Genomic DNA, 24,593 nt, shown 5'->3' with positions numbered 1-24,593 from the left:
TCGGAGACACATGCTTGAATTCCTCACATGACTGGACTGCTGCAGTTGATGGATACAGGCTCTTTAGGAACAAGCCTGGAAGGTGAGAAGAGGGACTTGTGCTTTATGTGAGACCAGCAGAGAGTTTTGCCTAGAGATGGACAATGAGCCAGCTAAGAGCTTATGGTTAAGGATTAAAGGGCAGACCAAGAGGGGTGAGACTGTGGTGGGTGACCATCTGATCAGCAATTGGAAGCCCCTGGTCCTCAGGAGGAACTTGAACAAACCTGGTATGTGCTAGAAGGACAACACAGCAAGAAACAAACAAGGTGAGAGGTTTCTGGAGTGCATTGACAACAACTTTCTGATACAAGTGATGGATGAGCTGACGAGGGGAGGCACTCTGCTGGACTTCATGCTTACAAACAAGGAAGAACTGATCAGGGATGTAAAGACTGGGGACAGCCTTTGCTGTAGTGACTGTGAGATGATGGAAGTCAGGATCCTGAAAGGACTGGTTAAAAAAATTTAAAAAACAATTACAAAAAAAAAAAAGCAAGATCATAACCCTGGACTTCAGGACAGACGACTTTTGCCTGTTCACAGATCTGCAAGGAAGAATTTTATGTCTTGGAAAGGAACAGGATCCAGGAGAGCTGGCTGATATTTAAGGATCGCCTCCTCCAAGCTCAAGAATGGTCCATCCTGACAAGGAAGAAAACAAGCAAAGGTGGCAGAAGGCTTGCATGGATGAATAAGGTGTCCTGTCAAAACTCAGTCATAAAAAGGAGGTGGAAGCAGGGGCAAGTGACTTGGGAAGAATATAGAGACGCTGTTCAAGTGTGCAGGGATGGAGTTCGGACAGCCAAAGGTAAGCTGGAGTTGAATCTGGCAAGATTCGGACATGAAGGGCAACAAGGAAAGTTTCTACAGGTACATCAGCAGCAAAAGGAAGACCAGGGAAAATGTGGACCTACTGCTAAATGGGAATGGGGACCTGGTCACAACGGACATGCAGAAGGCCAAGGTACTGAATGCTTTCTTCACCTTGGTCTTCACTGATAAGACTGGCCTTCAGCAATCCCAGCTCCTTGAGAGCAGTGGAAAAGTCCAGGGCAAGGGTCGACTCATCCTCTGTGGAAAGGATCACATTGCAGCATATGTAAACAAACTGGACATAAACAAGTCCATGGAGCCTGGTGGGATGCATCCGTGAGCACTGAGGAAGCTAGTCATTGTCACTGCAAGGCTTCTCTCAACTATCTTTGAAAGGTCAAGGTTATCAGGCTTTCTTCCCATAGACAGGAAGAAAGCAAATGTCACCCTTAACTTCAAGAAAGCCAAGAAGAAGGATCCAGGGAACTACAGGCTGGTCAGCCTCACCTCCATTGTGGGAAGGTAATGAAGAAAATAATCTTGGAAACCATTTCCAAACATACAAAGGACAAAAAGGTGACTGGGAGTAGTCAGCACAAATTTACGAAGGGCAAATCATGTCTGACCAATCTGTCAATGATGAAATGATTGGATGGAAGGATGAGGGGAGATCAGTGGATGTTGTTTATCTCAATTGGTTTTTGACATTGCCTCCCCTAACACCCTCACAGAAAAAATGATGAGTAGTGTCTAGAAAAGTGGCCAGCAAGGAGGACTGAGAAGTGGTTGAACATCCAGGCTTGAAAGATTTTGATCAGTCGCACAAAGTTCACCTGGAGGCCAGTAACCAGTGGTGTACCTCCAGGGCCAATACTAGACAAATGCTATTTAACATCTTCATTAATGACCTGGAAAATGGGACCGAGCACACTCTCAGTGAGATTCCACATGATACAAACTTGAAGGGGTGGTTGATAGACCAGATGAGTAAGCTGCAATTCAGAGAGACCTAGACAGGCTGGAGAAATGGGTAAACAGGAACCTCAAAGGCCAACAAGGGAAATCCAAAGTCCTTCATGTGACGATGAGTAATTCCATACATCAGTACAGACTGGGGGCTGACCTGCTGGAAAGCAGCTTGGCTGAAAAGGACCCGAGTCTCTTGGTGGACACCAAGCTGAACATAAGCCAGTGATGTGCCCTTGCGGCAAAGGCAGCCAACATCAACCTCAGCAGCATGAGGAAGAGTGTTACAAGATATTCAGAGGAGGCAAGTATTCACCCTTTACTCAACACTGGTGAGGCCACATCTAGAGTGCTGTGTTCACTTCTGGGCTTCCCAGTACAAGACAGACAAGACCAGACTGAAGAAAATCCAGAAGGACCACAAGCATGATTAGTGGATTGAAGGATCTGTCATACAAGGGGAGGCCGTGAGAGCTGAGACTGTTTAGCCAATAGAAGAGAAGGCTTAAGGGCATCTCATCAGAGTAAGGAAGAGTGACAGACTCTTCTCAGCAATTTCCAGTGAACAGAGAATGGGCAATGGGCACAAACTGAAACACAGTAAATTCCACTTAAATATATATATTAAAAAACCCTTTTTAATGGTGACAGTGGTGAAACCTTCTAGGTTTTTTTTGTCCATAGAGGTTGTGGAGTCTCCATCTTCAGAGATACTGAAAACCTGATGGGGTAGTGCCTGAACAACCTGCCCTAGTGACCCTGCTTTGAGCAGAAAGACTAGACTACAACATCTGCAGAAATCCATTCCAAATTCAACTACTCTGTCATTCTACGATTCCGTGAACGTGAGCAATGCTGGAACAGCAGCTAGAGGCAGAGATGGCTCTGGGGGAAAAAGGACTGACTGGAAAGAAAGCTGAGTGAACCAGCATATGTGCAAACAGCAGCCAGTGAAACAACCCTAGAAGCCCTGTGTCCCTCACCCCAGCATCTGCAGCTGGCAGGAAGGATGTTTCAGCCCCTCGCACAGCAGCCGCACTCCAGGGTCTCCCAGCTCATTATCACCAAGGTCCAGCTCCCTCAGGCTCTGGTTGATGCCGAGCATTGTGGCCAGGTCCCCACAGCAGGCACCGGTGAGTTCGCACTGCAACACTCTGCAGGGGAGACACGTGGAAGGGGTAAGTGCTGTGGAGCTCATCACAACCTCAATGGCAGATGCAAGCACCCACCAGTGCCTCACTGGGCCAATGACCATAAGCCATGGCCACACACCCTTCCCACACTTCCCACGTGCCCAATGAGGAGCCAGTGCTGCAGCCACTGCCAAATCCAAGGACAGCCCTGTGGCCTCCCCTCAGCCAATCCCCTCCCAGGAGGCACCAAAGAGCCCCTTGGCCCCACAGCTCCATCCCAGCCATGCAGGAGCCATCCCTGGGAAGGGATCCACACAGCCGTACACCCCATCATTTGCTGCCCACAAAGATTCTGGAGAACTTCCCCAAGAAGTCCTGTGTTCCTCACCACAGCATCTGCAGCTGGCAGGAAGGATGTTTCAGTCCCTCACACAGCAGCCGCAATCCAGGGTCCTCCAGCTCATTTCCATGCATGTCTAGCTCCCTCAGGCTCTGGCTGGTGCTAAGCACTGCAGCTAGGTCCCCACAGCAGGTGCTGTCAAGTTGACACCACTGCAACCTGCAGGGGAGACACATGGAAAAGAGCTGCAGGGCTTATCACTGCCAAGATGACAGATGTACTGTCTGCCAGCCCCTTACCAGACCAATGACCATAAGCCATTGCCACAAATCCTACCCCACGCTTCCCCAGCAGCAGGGAGCTGAGAAGACACACACCAGGCAGGGAGCCCTGTGACCAGGGTGCCTGGAAGAGCTGGGGGAGGAGCACTGCGGAGGGCATGGCCACCAGCTCCACCTGCACAGTGCTCCTTTCTCAGAATGAGCAGGGACCCAACACTGCAGACTCACCTTGCTTATGGTCTCCCCTCATTCTTGCAGGAAGCAGTCTCTCAGCCCCAGCCTCATTGAGTGCTACCCATGGGGCAGCTGAAGAAAAACCCGAGGACCCTCCCGTCCCTCACCACAGTTTCTGCAGCTGGCAGGAAGGATGTTTCAGCCCCTCACACAGCAGCCGCACTCTAGGGTCTCGCAGGTCATCAATAAGCTCCAGCTCCCTCAGGCTCTGGTTTGTGCTGAGCGCTGCACCCAGATCCCCATAGCAGGTGCTGCTGATTTTGGAATTCAACAACCTGCAGTAGAGACACATGGACACGTGGAGATGAGCCAAGAGGCTTGTCACTGCTGTAATAACAGATGGACCCACTCACTGGCCTGTCACCAGGCCAATACTCATGAACAATGGGCAGAAACACTGCCCCGCACTGTCTAGGATACCAGTGCCCATCATCACCCCCCACTTCAGCTAAGGGGACCAAAAGATCTCAGAAACCAGAGGGCTGCCTCTTCTGCCTCTCTCCACAGGCCAGGAGAAAAGCCTGGAGAACTGCATTGCTACCCTTTCTCATGGCATACAGAGGAACAGCTTCACCCAAAGGGGTGGGAAGTCTTCTTTACAAGCCAGGACACAGCAAACAGCAGGAAAGCCAACAGTATCTGTGACATGCTCCCTCACAACCAGGAGCAGTCCCAGAGAGCACATATGGCCAAGAACTATGGGAACTGAATGGAGAGCACTTCAGGCAGGACAATGAGAGGTGAGCATCACTTGGCAGATGAAAATGGAGGAGAGGAATCGTGGTTGAGGAAGAGACAGAGGCCTGACACTGTGCAGCAGTAGGTCACCCTAGAACTGTGTTCACTGCCAGCAGCACATAAAGACAAGCCACATGGCATCTGGAGGGGAAGCCCACAATAGTCCTTCCCTGCATCCCTTCACCTGGCAGCAGCCCTGGCAAAGAGACTGAAGCAACATTACAACAAAGCCTTCAACATGCTAAGCAGGGCTTGGCGATACCTGCCAATGTTATACGCTTCTGGAAGGGAAACCTTTCTTCTGGGCTGGCTTTTGCAGCTCCCCACACCAAAGGGTCCCAAAAGACTATTCTCTCAGCAGGGACTCTGACAGGGAGGTGTATCAGGAAATGAGGGCTTGGAGTGTTTAAAGTGTTCTTCATTCCTGCTGAAGGTGCTGCTGTGTGATTGGAGCCGGCTAACTGAAGCCGATGTAGCAGGGAGTCACATACTGGCCTACAGAGGACTTGGCAAGGACTGGAAGGAAACAGCAATGGCTAGCTCTTTTCGCTAGGGCATTTACACAAGACTTCTCATCAGGATCATGCTTTTGAAGTAGACCCCTAGAATGCACCCAGTTCTTGTGTGCTGGTCGCACTGTGGAGAAGTCTCTTCTCAGTAGGTTTCTTTGAGATGAGCTGGGCACAGAAGTTGCACTCCAGAAGCACAACTGCTATGCTACAGCTCTCAGAGGCTTATGATCCAGGGAACCGAACCACGAGTGAGCCAAAGGGAAAGTATCCAAAAATATCCAGAGTGTGAACATCACACCCTCCACATCAGCACTTCTGCCCTGTGCATCTGTCCTCGTGGCTCAACGCTATTTACAAAGGTGAATACAGCCTTTCAGTCCACCAAACTTCTCAACTAATTCCCACCAGTTCCTGTCCCTGACCTTCTTCCCCACTGACTGGGTACCCCAAAGGCTAGAGACAACAAGTGGGAATTTCTCTGAACTCTCTTTTCTCCCCAGACACAGTCACATCAGTGCGCACACGAGTGCTCCCACTGCCCCACAGGGACGTGCACAGCTGGATTTCACCGTCTGCCTCGAGGGTCCCAGTGCCGTGGGACATACCCCACACGACTTGAACATCCACCTGGAGCTCGCTGTGATGAGACAGCATCTATGCAAGAACCCTGACATTGGGAATGGCAGCTCAGACGGCCATGTGAGTAAAAGGGAATGACTGGAATGGCAGCTGAGTGACCCAGGATGCGTGTTGACACATGGCTGGGGGCACAGTGTGCAAAGGCAGACACTGTGCACCTGGAAGATCAGGACTGACTCTCCAGCTCAGCCCCACTGGAAACGTCAAAAGGATAGCCCTGCCTTTGCACTGGTTGCCCACAAGCCTCTCTACTGCAGTAGAAGAGGGAAGCATGCCCAGAGAGGCTTGCATCCCCCTGGGGTACTACAGAGACCAGGGCTGGGGCAGAAGGGCCGTAGGGCAAGACATCTGTCACAGCTATTATTGCTGTCCTGGCAGGGCAGGCAACAAGCACAGGATGAGCAGGGACCCCACCCTGCCCCACCCACAAGCTACACTGAGTGCTACCCATGGGGCAGCTGGGAAAAGCCCCGAGGAGCCCTGTGTCCCTCACCTCAGCATCTGCAGCTGGCAGGAAGGATGTTTCAGTCCCTCACACAGCAACTGCAATCCATGGTCTCCCAGCTCATTAGCACCAAGGTCCAGCTCCCTCAGGCTCTGCTTGGTGCTGAGCAACACGGCCAGGTCCCCACAGCTGCTGGCAAGTTGACATCTAACCAATCTGAAAAAGATCCACCGAGTTGTCACAGCCACCAGGACAGATGCTCTTGCCCACCAGGCCCTCACCGGGCAGATGACCATATGCCATGGCCACAAACCCCACCTACGTCCACCCCACAACCAATCCCCTCCCAGGAGGTAGCCCTCAACCCCACAGCTCTGCCCGAGCCAGAGGGAAGCTGCCAGGCCCTGTCCCAGCAGCCTCATTCCTGCCTCCCCCAAAAGTGGGGGCTGAGAAGATGCACACCAGCCAGGCAGCCCTGCAACTAGGATTCCTGGAAGAGCTGGGTGAGGAGCACGGCAAGGGCATGGCCACCAGCTCTGCCTGCACAGTGCTCCTCTTGGGGCTAGAGCCAGGAGCAGCTCCCATTTCCTCTGCTCACCTCCTGATGGGACCTCTCCCTCAATATGTCAGTTGGAAGGAACAAAGCCACCTTTTAAACAGAGCGGGCTCAGCTCACTGTAAACTGAAGTGGGAAGTGCTGCCTTCCCACAGAGCCAAGAAAAGTTAAAGGAGACCTTGGAGTGGGAAAGGCTCTGGGAAAAGCCCCGAGGAGCCCATGTTCCTCACCGCAGCGTCTGCAGCTGGCAGGAAGGATGTTTCAGTCCCTCACACAGCAGCTGCAATCCATGGTCTCCCAGCTCATTAGCACCAAGGTCCAGCTCCCTCAGGCTCTGGCTGGTGCTGAGCACTGTGGCCAGGTCCCCACAGAAGGTGTTGGTGAGTTGGCACCACCACAACCTGCAGGGGAGACACAGGGAGAAGAGCAGTGGGGTCATCACAGTCACCAGGCCCTCACCAAGCCAATGACCACAAGTCATGGCCACAAACCCTGCCCACACTCACCACACGCCCACCCCATGGCCAATGTGGAGCCAGCACCATAGCCACTGCCTGCTCCCCTCAGTCAGTCCCCTCCTAGGAGGCACCCAATGGCCCCTCAGCCCTGCTCTGGCCACACAGGTCCCAGCCCAGGGGAGGGTTCCCCACAGCCCCAGCCCCACCCTCTCCACCCACCAGTCCCAGCCAGCCATGGCACCACACAGCCCCTCCAGCCCCACCACTCACTGCAGGGAGAATCAGAGCCATGCTGATGGGACAGGGACAGGGACATGCCCACTCCCAGCTGGCCATGCCTGCAGGCGGCCATGGGCCTGCCCTGGCACTGGGCCTGGCTCCCTACAGGCTGCTGGGCATCCAGCTGCCCCCAGCCCCACACTTGCTCTGCGGGACGACCCAGCCCTCTCCTGCAAAGACCAGCTCTGCCTTCAGGCCTGGGCAGGGGGCAGCTGCCAGGCCTTCCCTCAGCCCCCACAGCCCTGCCTTTGGACTGTGCTCCTGGGGAGGAACGGAAACCCACAAGAATCTGTGGGATTCACTAGAGCCTGATCTTGGGCCTAAGTGTTACTGTGGATGCCCCTCCATGGATGTACAATTTGCACTCTGCTATCCCCTCGTCGGGTGGGAAACAGCTTGGATGTCTCTGATGTGGTTTCATCCTGTCTCTAATGAAGTAAAGAAGAGCAGAGGAAGAGCAAGTCTCCTCCTCACTTCCTAAGCATCTTGACTCCTGATCTGACATCAAGGTCTCTTTCTCCATCCCCTCCCCATCCCTGGTTGAAGTTCCCAGATGGACACTGCCAGGTTCCAGTGGAGCCATGGAAAATCCCCTTCCCTAAATGCCCCATTGCAGGGCCCTTGGATATTAGTCTATGGTATGAGGGTTGTGAACACAAGCTGTATCAGGCTGTGAAAGGACTCCACCTCTCCAACACCTGGTCACAGGCAGTAGGCTTAACAGCATCAAAGGGTTTTCCTCATCAGCAGGATTCAGGTAAACAGAGTGAGCTGCCTATTTGAGAGAAGAGTTACCACTTTTGTTTGTTTGTCTCTAAGGAACAGAACAGTTTTCTCACTTGACTGTTTTTAATTTGCTCCTTGGATTTCCTAAAGCTTGACAGAGCAGGGACACAGGCTGTAAACTGGACTCCTCTGCCTGGGGTGCGTGCCTAGAAAAGTCAGAGAAGACATGATCTGCATTACAGGATGCAAGCTGAATTTGTTACTAATTCACAAACATCAAGATAGCATGTTAGGGAGCATAACACCCCACTCAAAGCGCAACTATGTGTACTTCCAGTTTACTGCAAAGAAAAAAACCCACAAAACACAGATGTGTCTCATACTGTACAATGCTAGATCAGATTTACATGAAATTCACAGTAATCACAAATGCTGCACTGTACGTGGCTACCTGAGACATGTCTAGTTTTGCTGTCCATGCACACAGATTATGTTAGCTGTGGCCAAGTCTATTAAGCATTGCCAGGGAAGATGGGCTGGTGCCATTTACTCTCATCTGCAAACCTTCAAGGAGCAATGCACTGGGCTGCCTCAACAGAAGTCTCCAAAACTGCCTCAGCTCTGATCAGATCAAAAGACTCCTACAGCATTCAAGGAACAGAGATTCCTTTGAGAATTCAGGGGCTGAAGAAGAAAAACTGCCCCAGCTGTGAAGGCAAGAGAGAGCTAACAATGTCCCCAAGCAGGAGAGAGGAACAGGAGCACATTCACAGCCTTCACTTCTGGTGTTAACCCCTTCTTATAGCCGTTTTCCTTCTCTGTGCATTAACCAATACTGTTTGGAAAAGGGTGATTGTACTCCCCACTGAACACCAAACTCCTAAAGACAGGAGCCAAATGACCAAGTCCAGCTGGGCCCATTGGGTAATGCCAGCTGTACTATAAGCAGGAGCCCATGCCCCAGTATAAGAGCAAGAACCTACCTCAGGGCTGTAACTGCACAGATCTAGAAAGAAGTCAGAGCTACAGCTAGCCCAGGGTCCAGAGAGACATCCTGCGTGGGGGTACCTTTTGAGGAGTGGGCCCATGCAAACCTCATGACATGCAACAAGACCAAGTGCAAGTTCCTGCACCTGGGCCAGGGCAATTCCCAACATCAGTCCAGACTGGGGGATGAATGGATTGAGAGCAGCACTGCAGAGAAGGACTTTGGGATACTGGCGGAAGAAAAACTGGGTATGAGCTGACAATGTGCGCTTGCAGCCCAGAAAGCCAATCGTATCATCGGCTGCATAAAAAGAAGCGTGGCCAGCAGGTTGAGGAAGCTGATTCTGCCCTTCTTTTCTGCTCTCACGAGACCCCACCTGTAGCACTGCATCCAGTACAAGAAACAGATCGACCTGTTAGAGTGCATCCAGAGGAAGGCCATGAAAATGATCCGAGGACTGGAACACCTCTCTTATGAAGAAAGGCTGAGAGAGCTAGGATTGTTCAGCCTGGAGAAGAGAAGGCTCTGGGGAGACATTATTGCAGCCTTTCAATACTTAGAGGGGCTTATAAGAAGGAGAAAGACTTTTCACCAGGGACAGTAGTGACAGGACAAGGGGCAACAGCATTAAACTGAAAGAGGGTAGATTCAGAATGGACATAAGGAAGGAATGTTGCACGATGAGGGTGGTGAAACACTGGAACAGACTGCCCAGAGAAGCTGTGGATGTCCCATCGTTGGAAGTGTTCAAGGGCAGGCTGGATGGGGCTTTGAGCAACCTGATGTAGTGAAAAATGTCCCTGTCCATGGCAGAGGGGGTTGGACCAGATGATCTTTAAAAGGTCCCTTTCAACCCAAACTATTCTATGATTTTGCCTGTTGGGCAGCCAGGCTCTTCATCAGTGTCAGTTGGAACAGGACAATAAACTTGCTCTTTCCACTCTACTTGTGCCAGACTTGTGCTGCCAGAAGCTTCCTCACATATTTTCCTTAGTTGTGGTGAGGGAACATCAGGAGTTCTTTTCCTAACATTGATGGGGAAACACCTAGAGGGTACCACCACCACCACCCCTTTCCAAACGCCTTACCATTCACACTACTGACAGTGGAAATACAGATACAGAAAAGAGACCCATGCATCACCCCAAGTCACAGGTATAGGGTTGTTTTGAGAGATAAAACACAGGCTGGGCCACCACAGCAGGTGTCCAGATGCCACTGGTGGGTCCTACAGCACAGATCAACTCTGGCATGGTCACATTACCTATCAGAGCTTTTAGCAGGAAGACAGCACCCCTAGGGAGAAGTGGAGAGCATGTAATCATGGGCTGCAGAAGGCCATATCTTGGGCTCTTGCATCAAAAGGGCAGGGGGTGAATTGGATACATCTGTACAGTATCTTATTGAGCCTCAGGATCTCTCCAGCACAGTCTGGCTTTGCATGGCCTCTCACTTAAGCTTAGCTCTCACAGTGAGAAGGAGGAGTTTATGACAGGCAGAGGCAAGATAGGGGCTCAGCACCTAAAGCTTATGAGGTCATCTTTTGCACAGAGCTTTCTTTTTGAACGCTGTTACTTATATGAGCACTTTAGTTGCACAGAAGTTTACTTCTGAAGAAAAACTCCCCTCTGAGGCACTCTCTTCCAGTGCAGCAGTCCCAATGCCAGGCCCCAAATTACAGCAGCTTCTCCAATTTAAGACACTTTCACTGAAAGAAACCTTGAAAATCAGCAAAAAACATCCATTGAATATGTTTAGGTTCTGACACAAACCATCAATTTGATGTCTAGTAGCTGGAACCTGGATGAAAGGAACAGAGCTGGAGCCTATGTGCTGGAAGGATTGAGAACACCCTTGGAGGACAGCCAGCAGGAAGAAAAGGCATATCTGCAAGAGTCTGCTTGCTGTTGGGCTCCACTGACTATAGATCTGCACTGCGAACTCAGTGCAAGATAGCCTGAGCAGAGTTTAGAGTTTAAAGTCTTCAGAAGACTTTAAAGGGCATCTTTAGCACAGATCATTTGTTTCAGAAATGCATTAGCTTTAGCTATGCTTTGCAACACAAATCTTTCTAGTTAGAATATGAGGTCTCTGAAGCACCCTATTCCAGTGGAAGACTAACAATGCCACAGCTAAAGCTGCAGCAGCTTTTCCAGTTTAACAGACACTTACCACCCTAATTTGAAAAATCTGGAAGAGTAGCAACAGTAAATCGTCTTCATTGAATGCAATCTCACACAATCAATCAATCTGATCCTCAAAGCGCAGAGTGAATGACAGGACCACACCTCTGTGATGGAAGGGCTGAGAACATCCCTGGGCACTACCACAAATCTCCTGCAAAAGGCAACATTTCAGCCAGAAGCAGGTGGTGGTGGAGAGACAGTGGGTCTCTGAAAGACCATAAATCACAGCATGGCTGAGGTTGGAAGGGACCTCTGGAGGTCATGTGATCCAATCCCCCTGCTCGGGCCACTTCAAGCAGGTTGGCCAGGACCATGTCCAGCAGCTTTTGAATATCTCCAAGGATGGAGACTCCATAACCTCCCTGGGCAACCTGTGCCAATGCTCAGTCACCCTCACAGTGAAAAAGGGTTTCCTGATGTTCAGAGGGGACCTCCTATGTTTCAGCTTGTGCTCATTGCCCCTGGTCCTGTCACTGCGCATCACTGAAAAGAACCTAGCTTTGTACTTTTTGCACCCTCCCTTCAGGTATTTATGTACATTGATGAGATCTCCCTAAGCCTTCTCTTCTCCAGGCTGCGCAGTCCCAGCTCTCTCAGTCTTTCCTCATATGCAAGATGTTGAAAAACCAAAGTTGAAAAACTTCTCAGCATTCGTCTTCAGTATCCCATTGACACTGCAGAAACTGGGTTGTGCGAGTCTAGGAAGGTGGGAGACTTCCTCTGTAACTGGCCTCAATATTAACTGTCCTTTAAAAAACTGTTACTTGAAATAGTGCACTCATGAAACAGCACACATCAAATAACTGTACCGCTCCTTTCTCTAATACAAGGCACACTACCTGCCTCTTTTCAGCTCTGTCTCAGTCCAAGTTCCACCTTTGGACAATTCTGAGCAAAGGTGTAATTTTCAGAGAAAGTTTCTATCCCCACACCGGGACCACTCCTCCTGGGCTGACAGCTCCACAGTCATAGGCCCCTCTCCTTTCAAAGCATAGAGGATTGTGCTTTGAGTCATCCAGTATCACAAGAAAGCCTCTCCACAATGAGAAGGTTGCACCCTACAGATGAGAAGGACATAGAGGAAAACTGCACTTTTACAGTGATGTTTTACCCAAGTCCTAACAAGCCCTCCACAGCGTGAGCCAAACTGGTTTGTATTTTAAGGACAGGCAAATGAAAATACCTTAAAAAACCTTTTCTGCAGAGGAGAAGGGGTCTCTATAAAAGTAGCACGGGGGAGAGACATGCTTCTATTTCCTGCAGAAAACCATCACTCCAGGCTGATACTTACCTTCACCTAGGAGCAAAGGCTTTGAAGAGAATACAGACATCTGAATTCACTACTCTCTTTTTCCTTTATGCAACTGCTCACACAGCAGGTTCTGCCTCCATACACGGTCTCCACAACAGGCTTGGTCAATCAGTAAAAAAATAAGTGACATGGATAGGGGATGGAGGCAGGGGAATTTTGTTAGTATGAGAGCAGGAAAATTCTCTTCACCACAGCATTAGCTTCACAGAGGTTTTCCTAATGGAAAGAATTCCAACCATTTTTAGTTTTTAAAACAGAGGAGAACACCAATTTATGTAATCGAGAAACTCCACCTGTGGTTGCCAGCAATACTTACTGATGTGACCTATCTGGAGGTCCTGGAACAAACTTGTTTTCATGGTCTTCCAGTGCAACTATGCACCATTCAAGATGAAAGTATTCCAGTCCAGTCCACTGTTTGACACAAAATGAAAGAACCATTTGATCATATTGGCTCAGGGTGCAGTCTTTCAGAACTATCCCAGTGGAATGTTCCAATGCATTGCTCACAAACGTTTCTTCTTGAATCTCAAACAAACAGTGAAATACATTCAAGTTGTTAATCACTGCACCGGAACACGAAGTTGATCCTTGGCCTATCTGAAGCCACTTCAATAAGTCTTCCTTAACTCTAGGTGAGATTTTACACGCAGTTCTTTCCATCAGGTACTCACCTGTTTCCTCATTTAACAAGCCAAACAGGAATTGTACCACTAATATCCAATTGGCATCATAATCACTATACTTTTCTAACACTTTCTTTATATCCTTCCCCGGTGTTCCCAATTCTTCTGTTTCCTCATTGTTCTCCAGTGCATAGAACAATGCTGCAAAAAACTTTTGAAAGCTCGGGTGAAGGAAGCTGTAGACACTCACACGCTTCATACGGTTTCTTAGAACACTCTCATTCAGAAAAAGGGAGAGGAGGACTGGGTGATTTAAGCCATACACCTCAATCTCCTTTTCATGAAACAGGATCTTCTTCTTCCAGATTCCATCAGCAGCCATGCAGCAAAGTCTGCTCAGGAAAGTCTTCATATCCTGCTTCAGATCATCACTCCCACGCTTGAATAAGCTGGAAAGGTACCACACGTACAGCTCTGTGGTTCTAAAAGTCCGGACAAGATCTTTCCCTTCATTAAGTTCTTGTTCAAGGGCAGTGCAGATGGTCCAACACATGATGGGTGCAAGGCACATGGCAAAGAGAGTGTCATTTCTTTTGACAAAGGTAATGGCTTTTATTGCTTTCTCTTCATCCCTGAAGAACTTGTAGAAATATTCCTCCTTCTCAGCATCTGAAAAGCCCATTAGTTTTGCATAACGCTCCTCCTTTAAACACCACTTCAGCCTTTGAAGAGCTGTTGGTCTTGTAGTGATGAGCAAGGAGGACTGAGAGAGGAGAGTTTTCTGAAATAAACTGCTCAGAATTATTTCCACTGGTTTCCTTTCGCCACAGTCAGAACAGAGTTTATTTTCTGGCTGATCCAAAGAAAACTTCAGTTCATCAAAGCCATCAATGATGAACAGGAGTTTTTCGGGACTAGCCAGGATTGCTTCAGGTGATGCTTTTCCATAAGGACAGCAAGCTGAGATCAGATCCACCAGACTCAGCATATCTGCCTGCTGGGAAAGGTTGATTTCTCTACAGTTTATGTAGAAAGCATAGTCAAATTGTGCATAAATGGCTCCTCTTGCCCAGTCTAGCATGATCTTTCTTGCTGTCACTGTCTTTCCAATCCCTGCGCCACCCACCAGCACAATGATCTGTGGCATTTGACCTCTTTCATCAGGCTGAAAAAGCGTTTCTACAGTAAGTGCAGGGTGAGCATCTTCCATTCCCACTTCTGCACGTCTTTCTCTTAGACTCAGGACTTCATATTCTTGTTCACTTATCCCCAGAGGGTTTGTAACCATCACCAGCTTCATATATGTACTGCTTAGAGTCACATTCTCACGCAGACAAGCGTTCACCTCTTTAAATGTACAGAAGTCTCTTGCTACATGGTCTCTGTATTTCTGCCTGTAATCTAAACCAGTAAGAAACATAAGTAGAAGTTCCTAATAAGTGCAGATTTCCCATTAGCTCTTTGTCATTAAAACTATTCCAACAACACACTACCATACACTGTGCTTGTTTCACATGACTTCCAAGGAGCTTAACAACGGCTCACGCTGAACACCCCTCTGAACAGGCATCTCTATGCTTTACTTAAGGAAGTTGGGGGGACACCAGCTCCTCTTTACATATCTCCATTAGGCACAGTCAGGTTGGGAGGATGGGACGCATTGGGGAAGAATGCTTTCATGGGAAAGATGGCTGAGGATTTAGTTGGAATGGAGTTGCTAAGCATACTCCTCTTTCCAGAAAGCATTGTGGCATCTCTCCTAAAGAAGGAGACTTCCAGTTTCATTTCTCAAACGCAAGATGAATGGTTAACAGTGCTCTAGCCAATCTCCACTGCAAAAAATAGGTGATAATGAAAGTTGCTTAGCTATGGCCCATCAAATCACCTCTCTTCTCTCAAACTCTGTGAGGGAAGGATAATCTGAAGTGTCCTTTGCATTCCCCTATGTGGACAGATTGTGCACTGCTGTCTCCTGGCTGAGACAGCAACACATAGCATAATGGTTTCTGCTGAAGCGGCACTTACCTTCAGCTGACGTTCCAGGACCCAGAGCTGAAACAGGAATTGAACACGCGTATTAACATTGTCATGCAGCAGCATCCTATGGACAATGCTCAGGGGCAGCAGATTCCTCCAGGGCCCAGTCCTTGCCTAAGCTTGCCTAAAATCCCAGAGGACACTGCAAAGTCAGTGATTTGCTACTTATGCTGGCACATCAGCACTGTGAATGCTGCCCGCCCCCTGAAAATCCAGGCAGATCCCACAGTTCTTCTTTCAACCTGCCAATATTTCCCTCCAAGAAACATCAGGCCTGACACCTCTGCTCCATGTTGCCTTTCCTGGAGGTCTCAGCTGAGACCTGCTCTAAGAGCTTTCTTAGTTCCATGAGCAACTCTCCACTCTCGCTGGCTCAGCATGAAGCCCTCCACACTGGCTCATTCAACAGGTCTTTGTAAAAGGTGCCTATGGAGGTGCACCTGTGTGCTGGACACACAGTGGGTACCCAAACTGCTCTGTGACTGAAGGTCTGGGCAAGGGTCTGGCCTCCAAGACTCACACAGCATGCAAGGCTGGCAGACACAACAGAATCAAAAGGAAGGCCAGTAAAAGGTACACTCTGCAGTCATTTATGGAAAGGGGCAGGAGAAAACATTGAGCAAAAATTCTTCCTCTCACATTGCTTAAGTCCTCCCTCCATGTCTTGGGCTGGGATTAGCCCCTAGACCTTTATTCTCCCTACCTGAGTTCTCTAGCTAAAACCAAGAGCACCAAATTCTGGTGTTTCAAAGAAAAACAAAAGTCTGAAAACATACTGTGTTGTCTTCCTACCTCACTCAGAACACAAAGGCCAGGTAACTTCTACTTCTCTCTTCCACAAGGCTGGGCTACTGAGACAAACAGGGTTCAAGCAGCACATCTTCTCATAAGCCATTCACCATGAGATACCCCATGAGGAGCTCCCACAGGCATCAAAGTCCTGGGTTTTAGGCCATAAAGGTTATAAAGACCTAAAAGCAGGAAGCCTGTTCCCTGTCTTGAAATTATATGAGGATCCACACCTATGCTGAGCACAATAGTCTAGGATCCCCTACGGCCTCTCTTTGCTCATGCTCCTGGAGCCAAAGGCATCATCCCTGGGTTTCTGCAGACTCCTGCAGCACAGGGCCCCAGGCAGGTACAACCAGAGCCTCCCTAGATACAACCAAAGGGAAAGCACATGGGTTCATGCCCTAACAGTTACTGTCCATGCCATATCCCAGTACCCTCTGACAGACAGGGGTGAAGGCAGCAGACACCCACTGCACTGCCCTCACATCAGAAGGGAACCCCTTTCCTACCAAGGAACCCCAGCTCCCACACGGGGCCACACTTCCTTCCTAGAGCAGGACAAGAGCCTGGGCTGTGGGCCACAACCCACCCGACCTAATCAAGAGGTTCTCCTGCTGACAAACACTGTCGGTCAGGCATGGGAGACCCCAGGGGGAAAGAGAAAAATCAGAACAGCAGTCCCTGAAAGGGGCAAGCAGAGCGGCAGCAGGAAGGAGTTCCTGCAGTTCTTCTCCCTAGGAAGGAATGCACTGGATTTCTCTCCTCCCACTTCCCCAGGACTTGAAAATTGTTCTCTCTCACCACTGCTAAGAAGTCACTTCCCCTTTTCCCAGGGACCAGTCAAAGAGAAAGAAAGAAAAAGTATTAATAACCTCCTGTTTCCTCCCCTTGCTGTTTCTTCTGCTTCAGTTTAGCTGCAGCGTCTCTTTGATTGATCCCTTCCAACACACAGATGGCTACCTCCACAGCAACGTCTGGTCCATAGTGCTCACGCATGTGGTCAGCAAGCCTGACTGAGTCATTTGTTTCTTCAAGCAAACCTCTGGACAGATTGTGCGTGCCTTCATAATCAATATGTGATAATTTAAGCTTGAACTCCTTGAACGTGTCCAACGCAAGATCCTCCACTGCTTCCAAAAGGATGTCCCACGAAGTCATCTCTCCTGCCATCACTCTATGCTAAAAATACCCTGGAAAAAAGTAATGTTTAAAGCTAAATGCTCTCCCTGAGACCACGGTACTTCTCTCAGCCTTTTCCTGCAACTCCTGCCTCAGGCATAGGGCTGACATATGAAGTCAGGCTGTTGGAGTATCCCCATATGCACCACACAGAAACAAAGGCAGCAACCAGGGCACCTGAGGAATGCCTGGGCTCCCTGCCACGCTAGTCACAGCAGCAGGGCTGGGGCTGCACCCTCTGTATTTCTGGAGACAGTGGCTAGCGTGGGTGGAGAGTGGCTATCTCTGCAGTACTAACACCTTCAGGACATCGCGCACCCACCCACAGCACCAGAGCCACCGCAGCTCTCACTGCATCCACAGCATTTGCCTGCTTGCAGCTCTGCATCTCACAGGAACAAGAGTGACATCTAGGGAATGCGAAGCCCCTTCCTGCAGGTACAATGCATCCGTACAGAAGCATTTCATCAGGAACTTGAATGAAAGAAGCGGAGTGAAACTGCACAAAAAGTGGGCTCTTTTTTTCCCTTTAAAGACCAGTTATACATCTCATCTACCTGTCAAGCCAATCAGAAGCCCCGCATAGTCTTGCCCCAGGAACTCGCTACGTGCCCTGTGAAAGAGACTTTCCAACACATCGCCTCATCCTTCAGTTTCTACAGGCTGCAAATATTTGGCTCTCTGCCCTGCAGCTCAGTCCTCTACTGCTACCCTCACAGGCCTGCGTGTTGTGTAAGGAGCAAACAGGGGTGAACGGAAGAGCTAGAGGCTCAGCTAGGAAGCAGGGAGGGGGACAGCAGCCGTTTCCCTTGCATGGCTCAGTTAACAGCACCTGCTCCTGTGCAGCCCCAGCCCCGGGGGACCATCTCTGCCCCCCCTCCCCTGCCCATGAGCATCTCCCTTGGGACCACAAGGACTGAGAAGAGACAGAAGCTGCTTGCACATCTGTGCCTCGGCACCAGGGCCAGCTTCTGCCCTACTGCAGCTGCTCTACAGCCCTGTGCCTTCCCGGGCACCCCTTCCAGCCAGCTGGGCAGCCCAGCGTCCCCCGGCCCAGCTCTGGCCCTTGCCTCCCTCCTCCAGAAAAAGGCTGCTTCGTCCCCACGGCAGCTGGTGGGGCTGCTCCCTGGGGCACCTCTCCACTGCTAAGGGCCGGGAGGGCCGTCCACAGGTGAAGCCCCGCTCTGCTCCCCCGAGTCCCAGGACCTCCCCAGCCCCACTCCACTTCCCTGAGCCCCAGGACCACACCAGCCCCACTCCCGGATCACCCCCCCCAGCCCTGCTCCACTTCCCCGAGCCCCCCTTCCCGGGTCAGAGCCCCAGCCCCGCTTCCCCGAGCTCCGGGACACCCCCCAGCCCCACTCTGCTCCCCCCAGTCCCAGGACCACACCAGCCCCGCTCCCCGGCTCAGCTCTCCAGCTTCCCTCCGCTTCCCCAAGTCCCCTCCAGCCCCGCTTCCCCGAGACCCGGGACACCCCCAGCCCCGCTCCGCTGCCCCCAGCCCCAGGACCACACCAGCCCCGCTCCCTGGGTCAACCCCCCAGCCTCCCTCCGCTTCCTTGAGCCCTGGGAGCCCCCCAGCCACGCTCTCCGGGACACCAGCCCAGCCCAGCCCAGCCCAGCCCAGCCCAGCCTCGCTCTCCCGGGACCCCCAGCCCCGGCCGCTCCCCTCGCCTGCGGCCCGCGCCCGGCCGGCAGCCGCTCACCGAGCAGTAGCGCGGGCCGCGCCGCCGCAGCACGGCCTCACTTCCGCGGGCGGGCGGACCGCACCGTCCCCCTGGCGATCCCACCGGGCTGGGGGGAGCTACGGGGCGCGGTTGGGGCCAGTCACAGCAGTAACCGCGCGACTGTTACCAGCCGGTGCTGAGGGGCTGCCCTAGATTTTTACTCCCTTCTGCACAAGGTAACTCATAAAAGTGAAGAGGTATACTCTAGGGGATGGCGTGCAGGGGCAAAACGTGCCTCAGCACTATCAGCTGCAGCCTGTGGCGCTGAGCTCTCCTGGAATCTTGTTCCAAAATGGGTCCCAGGGGTCTTACTGTGATGGATCAATGGAGGCACAGAAGGTGTACTCTAGTATCCCAGGCATCCCGTTGTGACTGGGGCTCTCAGCACCCGCCAGTAATGAAAAAAAGGAAAAGGCACAAACCTCTATCAAGAATCAGCAGTTAACGCTATCTTTTATGTTCACGCTCTCTCCATCACTCTCTTCTTCAAGCATCTCTCCCCCTGCAGAAGACTTCTTAGCTTTTCTTGGTACTGCCTTAACCTCAAACCTGGACATGGGAGGAAGACGTGACTTCAGAAAAATGGGTTCCTTTGCTAGATTAATGCTAAGGCATCCGTAAAGAGTCAGCTCCACAATCTAGGCCACTAATGGAACCGCTGGGCAGTGCTGGCCTCAGAAGGAGCACAGCAGCACCCCACTAGACAGAGTCTTTGCCATTTTACCTCAATCCTCCTGTACCATCTTGACCCAAGATGACATTTTGGAGATTTTTTGACTCACTCAAGACATGGAAGTACCACAGACAGAGGACCTGCATGCATCTGGTCTTTCATCCACCCTCTAAAAGACGCTTTTCATGTTGTATACAAAACAATGGAAATACTAGGATTTTATTAAATATTTTGGCAGTCTCCTCCAAAAGAAAGTGATTGAGCAGGTGAAACCCTATGAAAGATGCCTAATTTCCTCTGTATGTAAAACTAGTCCCATCTAATTTGAATAATGGTAAAATGGAAAATGGAATCAGCAAGTGAGTATGCATAAATCCAAAGTAAGCAAAAATAAGCATTAAATTAACTGGAAAATGTTAATTTGATACCAAGCATGAGCTAAGAAGGACCTGACCTCATCAGACAAGGACTGCAGAAGCAAATAGACTCACTTTGGAAACAGGTGGGCACAGCCAGAATGGGTTGGAAGGATTTCTTTTTCCAATATGATCAGTTTTCTCTGCAACAGTTACAGAAACATCTGGCATGACTCCAAGGAAAAGGTACCAGTGCTCACAAAGGCCTTTCCATTGCTCAGTGAGTTAGCTGCTTCTCAGCAAACTTCTTACCATGTACTCTTGCTTTAGCCCCTTGCTAAAACAACCTGCACAGTATATAATCTGTTAGGGCTAGTAACATTGCCAGCCTGTTTGCAAGTACAAGAATTAACAGACTCAGTCAGGAGACTGTTTACTACTGAAGAAATCAATGGAGGCAAAGGCAAGGGAAGGCACATTATAAGCCCGGGTTTCTGGCTGCTGATTTCAGTGGGGTTGCTTTGCTTTGACTATTTCTGAATGGAGACCAAATGGTTCAGAGGTCATTTTATCCCCATATTCTTTTCTAGGAGTCAAATGGCTGCACCTGCAGTATGGAGGAACCCAGTGACCAGCCATTCACTTTCCTTCAGGTCAGGCAAACTACACGGATACCATGCCAGCAGCAAAATGGGTCTGGTCTCAGCAATACCTTTGTCATTCTGCACCTCAGCTTCATGCCCAGAGCATGGGATGAACATCATCACCCCTGCCATTACTTTGGTCCTTTTCCTATTTATGGCAAGGGCCTTCAAGGGCTACTCCTTGCCCAGCAAGAGTATAACTATATGTATTGCCAGCACCCCTGAGCAGCAGCAAATAACAATACAGAAAACTTGCACTGCTGCTGCTGATCGTGTCTAATGGCTTGGTAGGTCATGGCAGGCCAGTAGGGCTTGGTTCGATCACCCTTAGATGGGATTTAAAAGCAACTCTAAGTAGCAGTGGAAGAACAATGAACTTAGAGTGAGTAACTGTTGTACCACATATCTAGATTTGCTCAGACTTTGTAGAAAATTTTTGAAAAATGTCATTGCCACTTTTTTCTCTCAAAGAGCAAGAATACCAAGGTTTTTCAAAGTAAAGTCATTCTCTATTCGTGATGATGTGACAGAAATAGCACAGGGTCTCCTGAACACAGCTCTGCACTATTTGCTGACAATACGGAATGTCCAACTGTATCTTCTCATAGTCCACTGCCACTTTCTTTATCTCACCTGGAAAAAAGGAGGAACAATGTAACTCACACCACAGCTGAGCAGACTCAAATGAAGTGCCAGCAATTTCCAGGTAATATATTGCTACAGAGCTGTCTTGTCTAACCACATGGTATAGCTTCGTAAAGGAGATTATGTAGACCACTCCTACAGTAAATTCACCTGCCAAGTGATGTGCCACATGCACAGCCATGATTTCTTCAGTACAGAAATAGGAAGAATCTGAGCCATCTGGTGTGACTACTACACAGGGCAGCAGGACAAGGTGGGGAGAACCAGGGCAGGCTCCATGAGAAGACTGGAGTGTTCCAGGCCATGGAATTGAGCCCACATTTGGTGCACTTCTGGTTTGGGGAGACTTAGCCATGCCACAGAGGTAAGGAAGAAGCAAAGCACAAGTACTACACAAGAACCCTTTAGAGTGTTCTGGACACTCCTCATGACCCTCAAACTTGAGGAGCAACTGCCTTAGCTTTTGGTACCAGAGTCCTGCCCCAAAGAGACGTGTGATAGATGTTCCTATCAAGAAGAAGGACACCTTCTTAACTGGAAAGTTAAGAACCACCCCAAATAAATCATCATGTTGGGTGGAGGTGCTGGTTCTTTTCCTGTCAATGAACCACAGTGACATGCTTTTAGATCAGGAGCCACAGGTCTTGGCATCCCAGCCTATTGCGGTGCTTTGGCCTTCTGCACTAGGCACCTGGGTTTTCTTCTCAAAGGTGACAGAACAAAGCTGACAAATAAAGCAGGACACAAGGTGTAGGGGTGGTTTCATGGCCTCAGTTGGACGTGGTAACATTTTCTCATCCGAAACTTTGGTTAAGTATCATACTTGCACAGACGTAGGACAAGAGGTAACAGACACAAGTTGGACTGTGGGCAATTCCAATCAGGTATGTGGAAAGCCGTTTTTTACTATAAGAGTGGTCAGACATTGGATCAGCTTACCTGGGGAGGTTGTGGGATCTGCACTATTTGCTGACAATACGGAATGTCCAACTGTATCTTCTCATAGTCCACTGCCAACGCTGGAGGTATTCAAAACCCAGCTGGACATGACCTTGAGCAACCTGATCTGATGAGATGTACTCTGAGCAGGGGGCTGGGCTAGAAACCTCCAGAGGTCCTTTCCAACCTGAATTATCCAATTATTTTATGAGTTCTCTCAGCCTCTCCTTTTACATGAGGTTCCTGACAGCTCACTTCTCCAGTCTATTGAGGTCTGTTTGAAGAGCAGCCCTCCCCTCTACCATATCAGCAGGTCCGTCTGCTCCCCTCCCCAATTTGGTGAGCATGCACTCCATCCCTCATCCAGATTGATAAGAAGATATTAAACAGCGTTGGTCCCAGTACTGATCCCTGAAAGAAAGTCGCTAGTCAATGTCTGCCAACTGGATTTTGGACGCATCTCTTTGCTTTGCTTGCACATTGGTTTGCTGTGCCTCAGCTGGTAACCCTAGAGTTCCTTCATAGTCCGTAGAAAGAAACAGGCATTTCATGGCCAAAATGCATCTCATCCCAAAGCCAATGTATGGAGTAGGTCAGAAAAATCACATCCCAGCAGCAGCTATTTCTCTTCATGTAAGTTACAACTTTTCATTTCATATAAATGAAAGCAAAATATCATTAAAATATATATTCATCACACAATCTTCACAAACTTCACTTACACCAACAAAAAGAATTCCCCATACTGAACTAAAAATAACATAATCACAACACTGACAAAGGTGGACAATTTACACACGCCACCCCTTGTCCCACAATTACAACAAAAATTCCCCACAATTGAAAAATGAAGGCAACCTGACTTGACAAGCTTAGCTGGACACTGTGATACTGATGACACACAGGACAGACAAATCTCATCGCAACACTAAACTCATAGTTACAGGTTAAGTCTCTACGTTTTGGCACTTAATCAAGATGTTCAAATTCCCAGTCTGTCACACCTGGTTATTCTTAAAACCAGTGCAGAAGGGTCAGCATCTGCAAAGTGCCATTCAGTGTACATGGGCTTGTTTCATCTTTGGAGATACTCATCACTTCTCTCACTGTTGTCCCCAGAAACAACCTTAGCTCCAAAAAAGCAGGGTGACTGAGCACTGTAAGGAGGTGGCCCAGAAAGGTTATGGACTCTCCATCCTTGGAGGTATTCAAAAGCCATCTGGACATGGTCCTGGCCAGCCAGCTCTAGGTGGCTGTGCTTGAGTAGGGGGTTCGACCAGATGACCTCCAGAGGTCCCTTCCAACATCAGCCATTCTGTGATTCTGTGAAAAACTAACTCCTCTTGAGGATTACTACACTTGAGTGGGGAGAAATCTAGACCCATTGTCATGGTTTAACCCCAGCCAGCAGCTAAGCACCACACAGCCGCTTGCTTACTCCCCCCTGGTGGGATGCGAGAGATAATTGGAAGAGTAAAAGTGAGAAAACTCATTGTTTGAGATAAAGACAATTTAACAGGTAAAGCAAAAGCCGCGCATGCAAGCAAAGCGAAACAAGGAATTCCTTCACTCTTTCCCATCAGCAGGCAGGTGTTCAGCCATCTCCAGGAAAGGAGGGCTCCATCACATGTAATGGTTACTTGGGAAGACAAGTGCCATCACTCCGAATGTCACCCCCTTCCTTCTTCTTCCCCCAGCTTTATACGCTGAGCACGATGTCATATGGTCTGGAATAGCCCTTTGGGCAGTTCGGGTCAGCTGTCTTGGCTGTGTTCCCTCCCAACTTCTTGTGCGCCCCCAGCCTCCTCGCTGATGGGATGGTGTGAGGAGCAGAAAAGGCCTTGACTGTGTCTAAGTCCTGCTCAGCAATAATGAAAACATCTGTGTATTATCAACACTGTTTCCAGCACAAATCCAAAACATAGCCTCATACTAGCTATATGAAGAAAATTAACTCTACCCCAGTCAAAACCAGCACACCCATCCTGCTCTTTTTCCCACCCCATTCAATGAAAGCAGGCATTGCTTACATCCTCTCCAAAGATTGTGGCAAGATCACTTAAATGGGATTTAAGTTATAATTGTGATATAAGCAGGACACTATAGTTGCAAATCTGCTTTAGCTGGGCAAAAGGGTTATCTATACCTGTGTGCATGCCTAGTGCACATAGTCATAAAGTCCTGGAGGATCCAGAAAGTCCACCAGTGTCCGCAGAGATGAGACAATGAACTAATTTAAGACAATGGACTGATTTGCAAAAAGGTAGTGAATTGAACTTTTAGGGTAATTCACAACAAAAGAACAACTCCTAGCTGGCTTCACAACT

The 24,593-nt window shown here is 49.5% G+C and overlaps 1 protein-coding gene across 6 annotated transcripts in view; it reads right to left on the bottom strand.

Moving 5' to 3' along the window:
• The window catches only part of LOC140660267 (NACHT, LRR and PYD domains-containing protein 12-like), a 28,622-nt gene extending 9,560 nt beyond the window's left edge, over positions 1-19,062 (bottom strand). The window contains exons 1-10 of one of the 6 annotated variants that reach the window (XM_072880963.1): positions 18,989-19,062; positions 16,976-17,293; positions 15,300-15,326; positions 12,965-14,675; positions 8,276-8,368; positions 6,930-7,100; positions 6,192-6,359; positions 3,917-4,084; positions 3,343-3,513; positions 2,840-2,975 (exon numbers count right to left, since the gene is read on the bottom strand). In XM_072880963.1, the coding sequence (XP_072737064.1) occupies position 2,975; positions 3,343-3,513; positions 3,917-4,084; positions 6,192-6,359; positions 6,930-7,100; positions 8,276-8,368; positions 12,965-14,675; positions 15,300-15,326; positions 16,976-17,273 (2,808 nt within the window). In that variant the 5' untranslated portion in view covers positions 17,274-17,293; positions 18,989-19,062 and the 3' untranslated portion in view covers positions 2,840-2,974. Of the gene's footprint in view, positions 1-2,839; positions 2,976-3,342; positions 3,514-3,916; positions 4,085-6,191; positions 6,360-6,929; positions 7,101-8,275; positions 8,369-12,964; positions 14,676-15,299; positions 15,327-16,975; positions 17,294-17,600; positions 17,715-17,839; positions 17,959-18,988 lie in introns of those variants that run through there. The other 5 variants (XM_072880964.1, XM_072880965.1, XM_072880961.1 and 2 more) reach the window with 5 other exon arrangements.
• Positions 19,063-24,593: the final 5,531 nt, after the last annotated feature.

The sequence above is a fragment of the Ciconia boyciana genome, chromosome 16, assembly GCF_034638445.1.
Source record: "Ciconia boyciana chromosome 16, ASM3463844v1, whole genome shotgun sequence".
Lineage (NCBI taxonomy): Eukaryota > Metazoa > Chordata > Aves > Ciconiiformes > Ciconiidae > Ciconia > Ciconia boyciana.
Note: the sequence above shows the minus strand (reverse complement) of the source record. Positions and strands in the feature narration are given on the sequence as shown.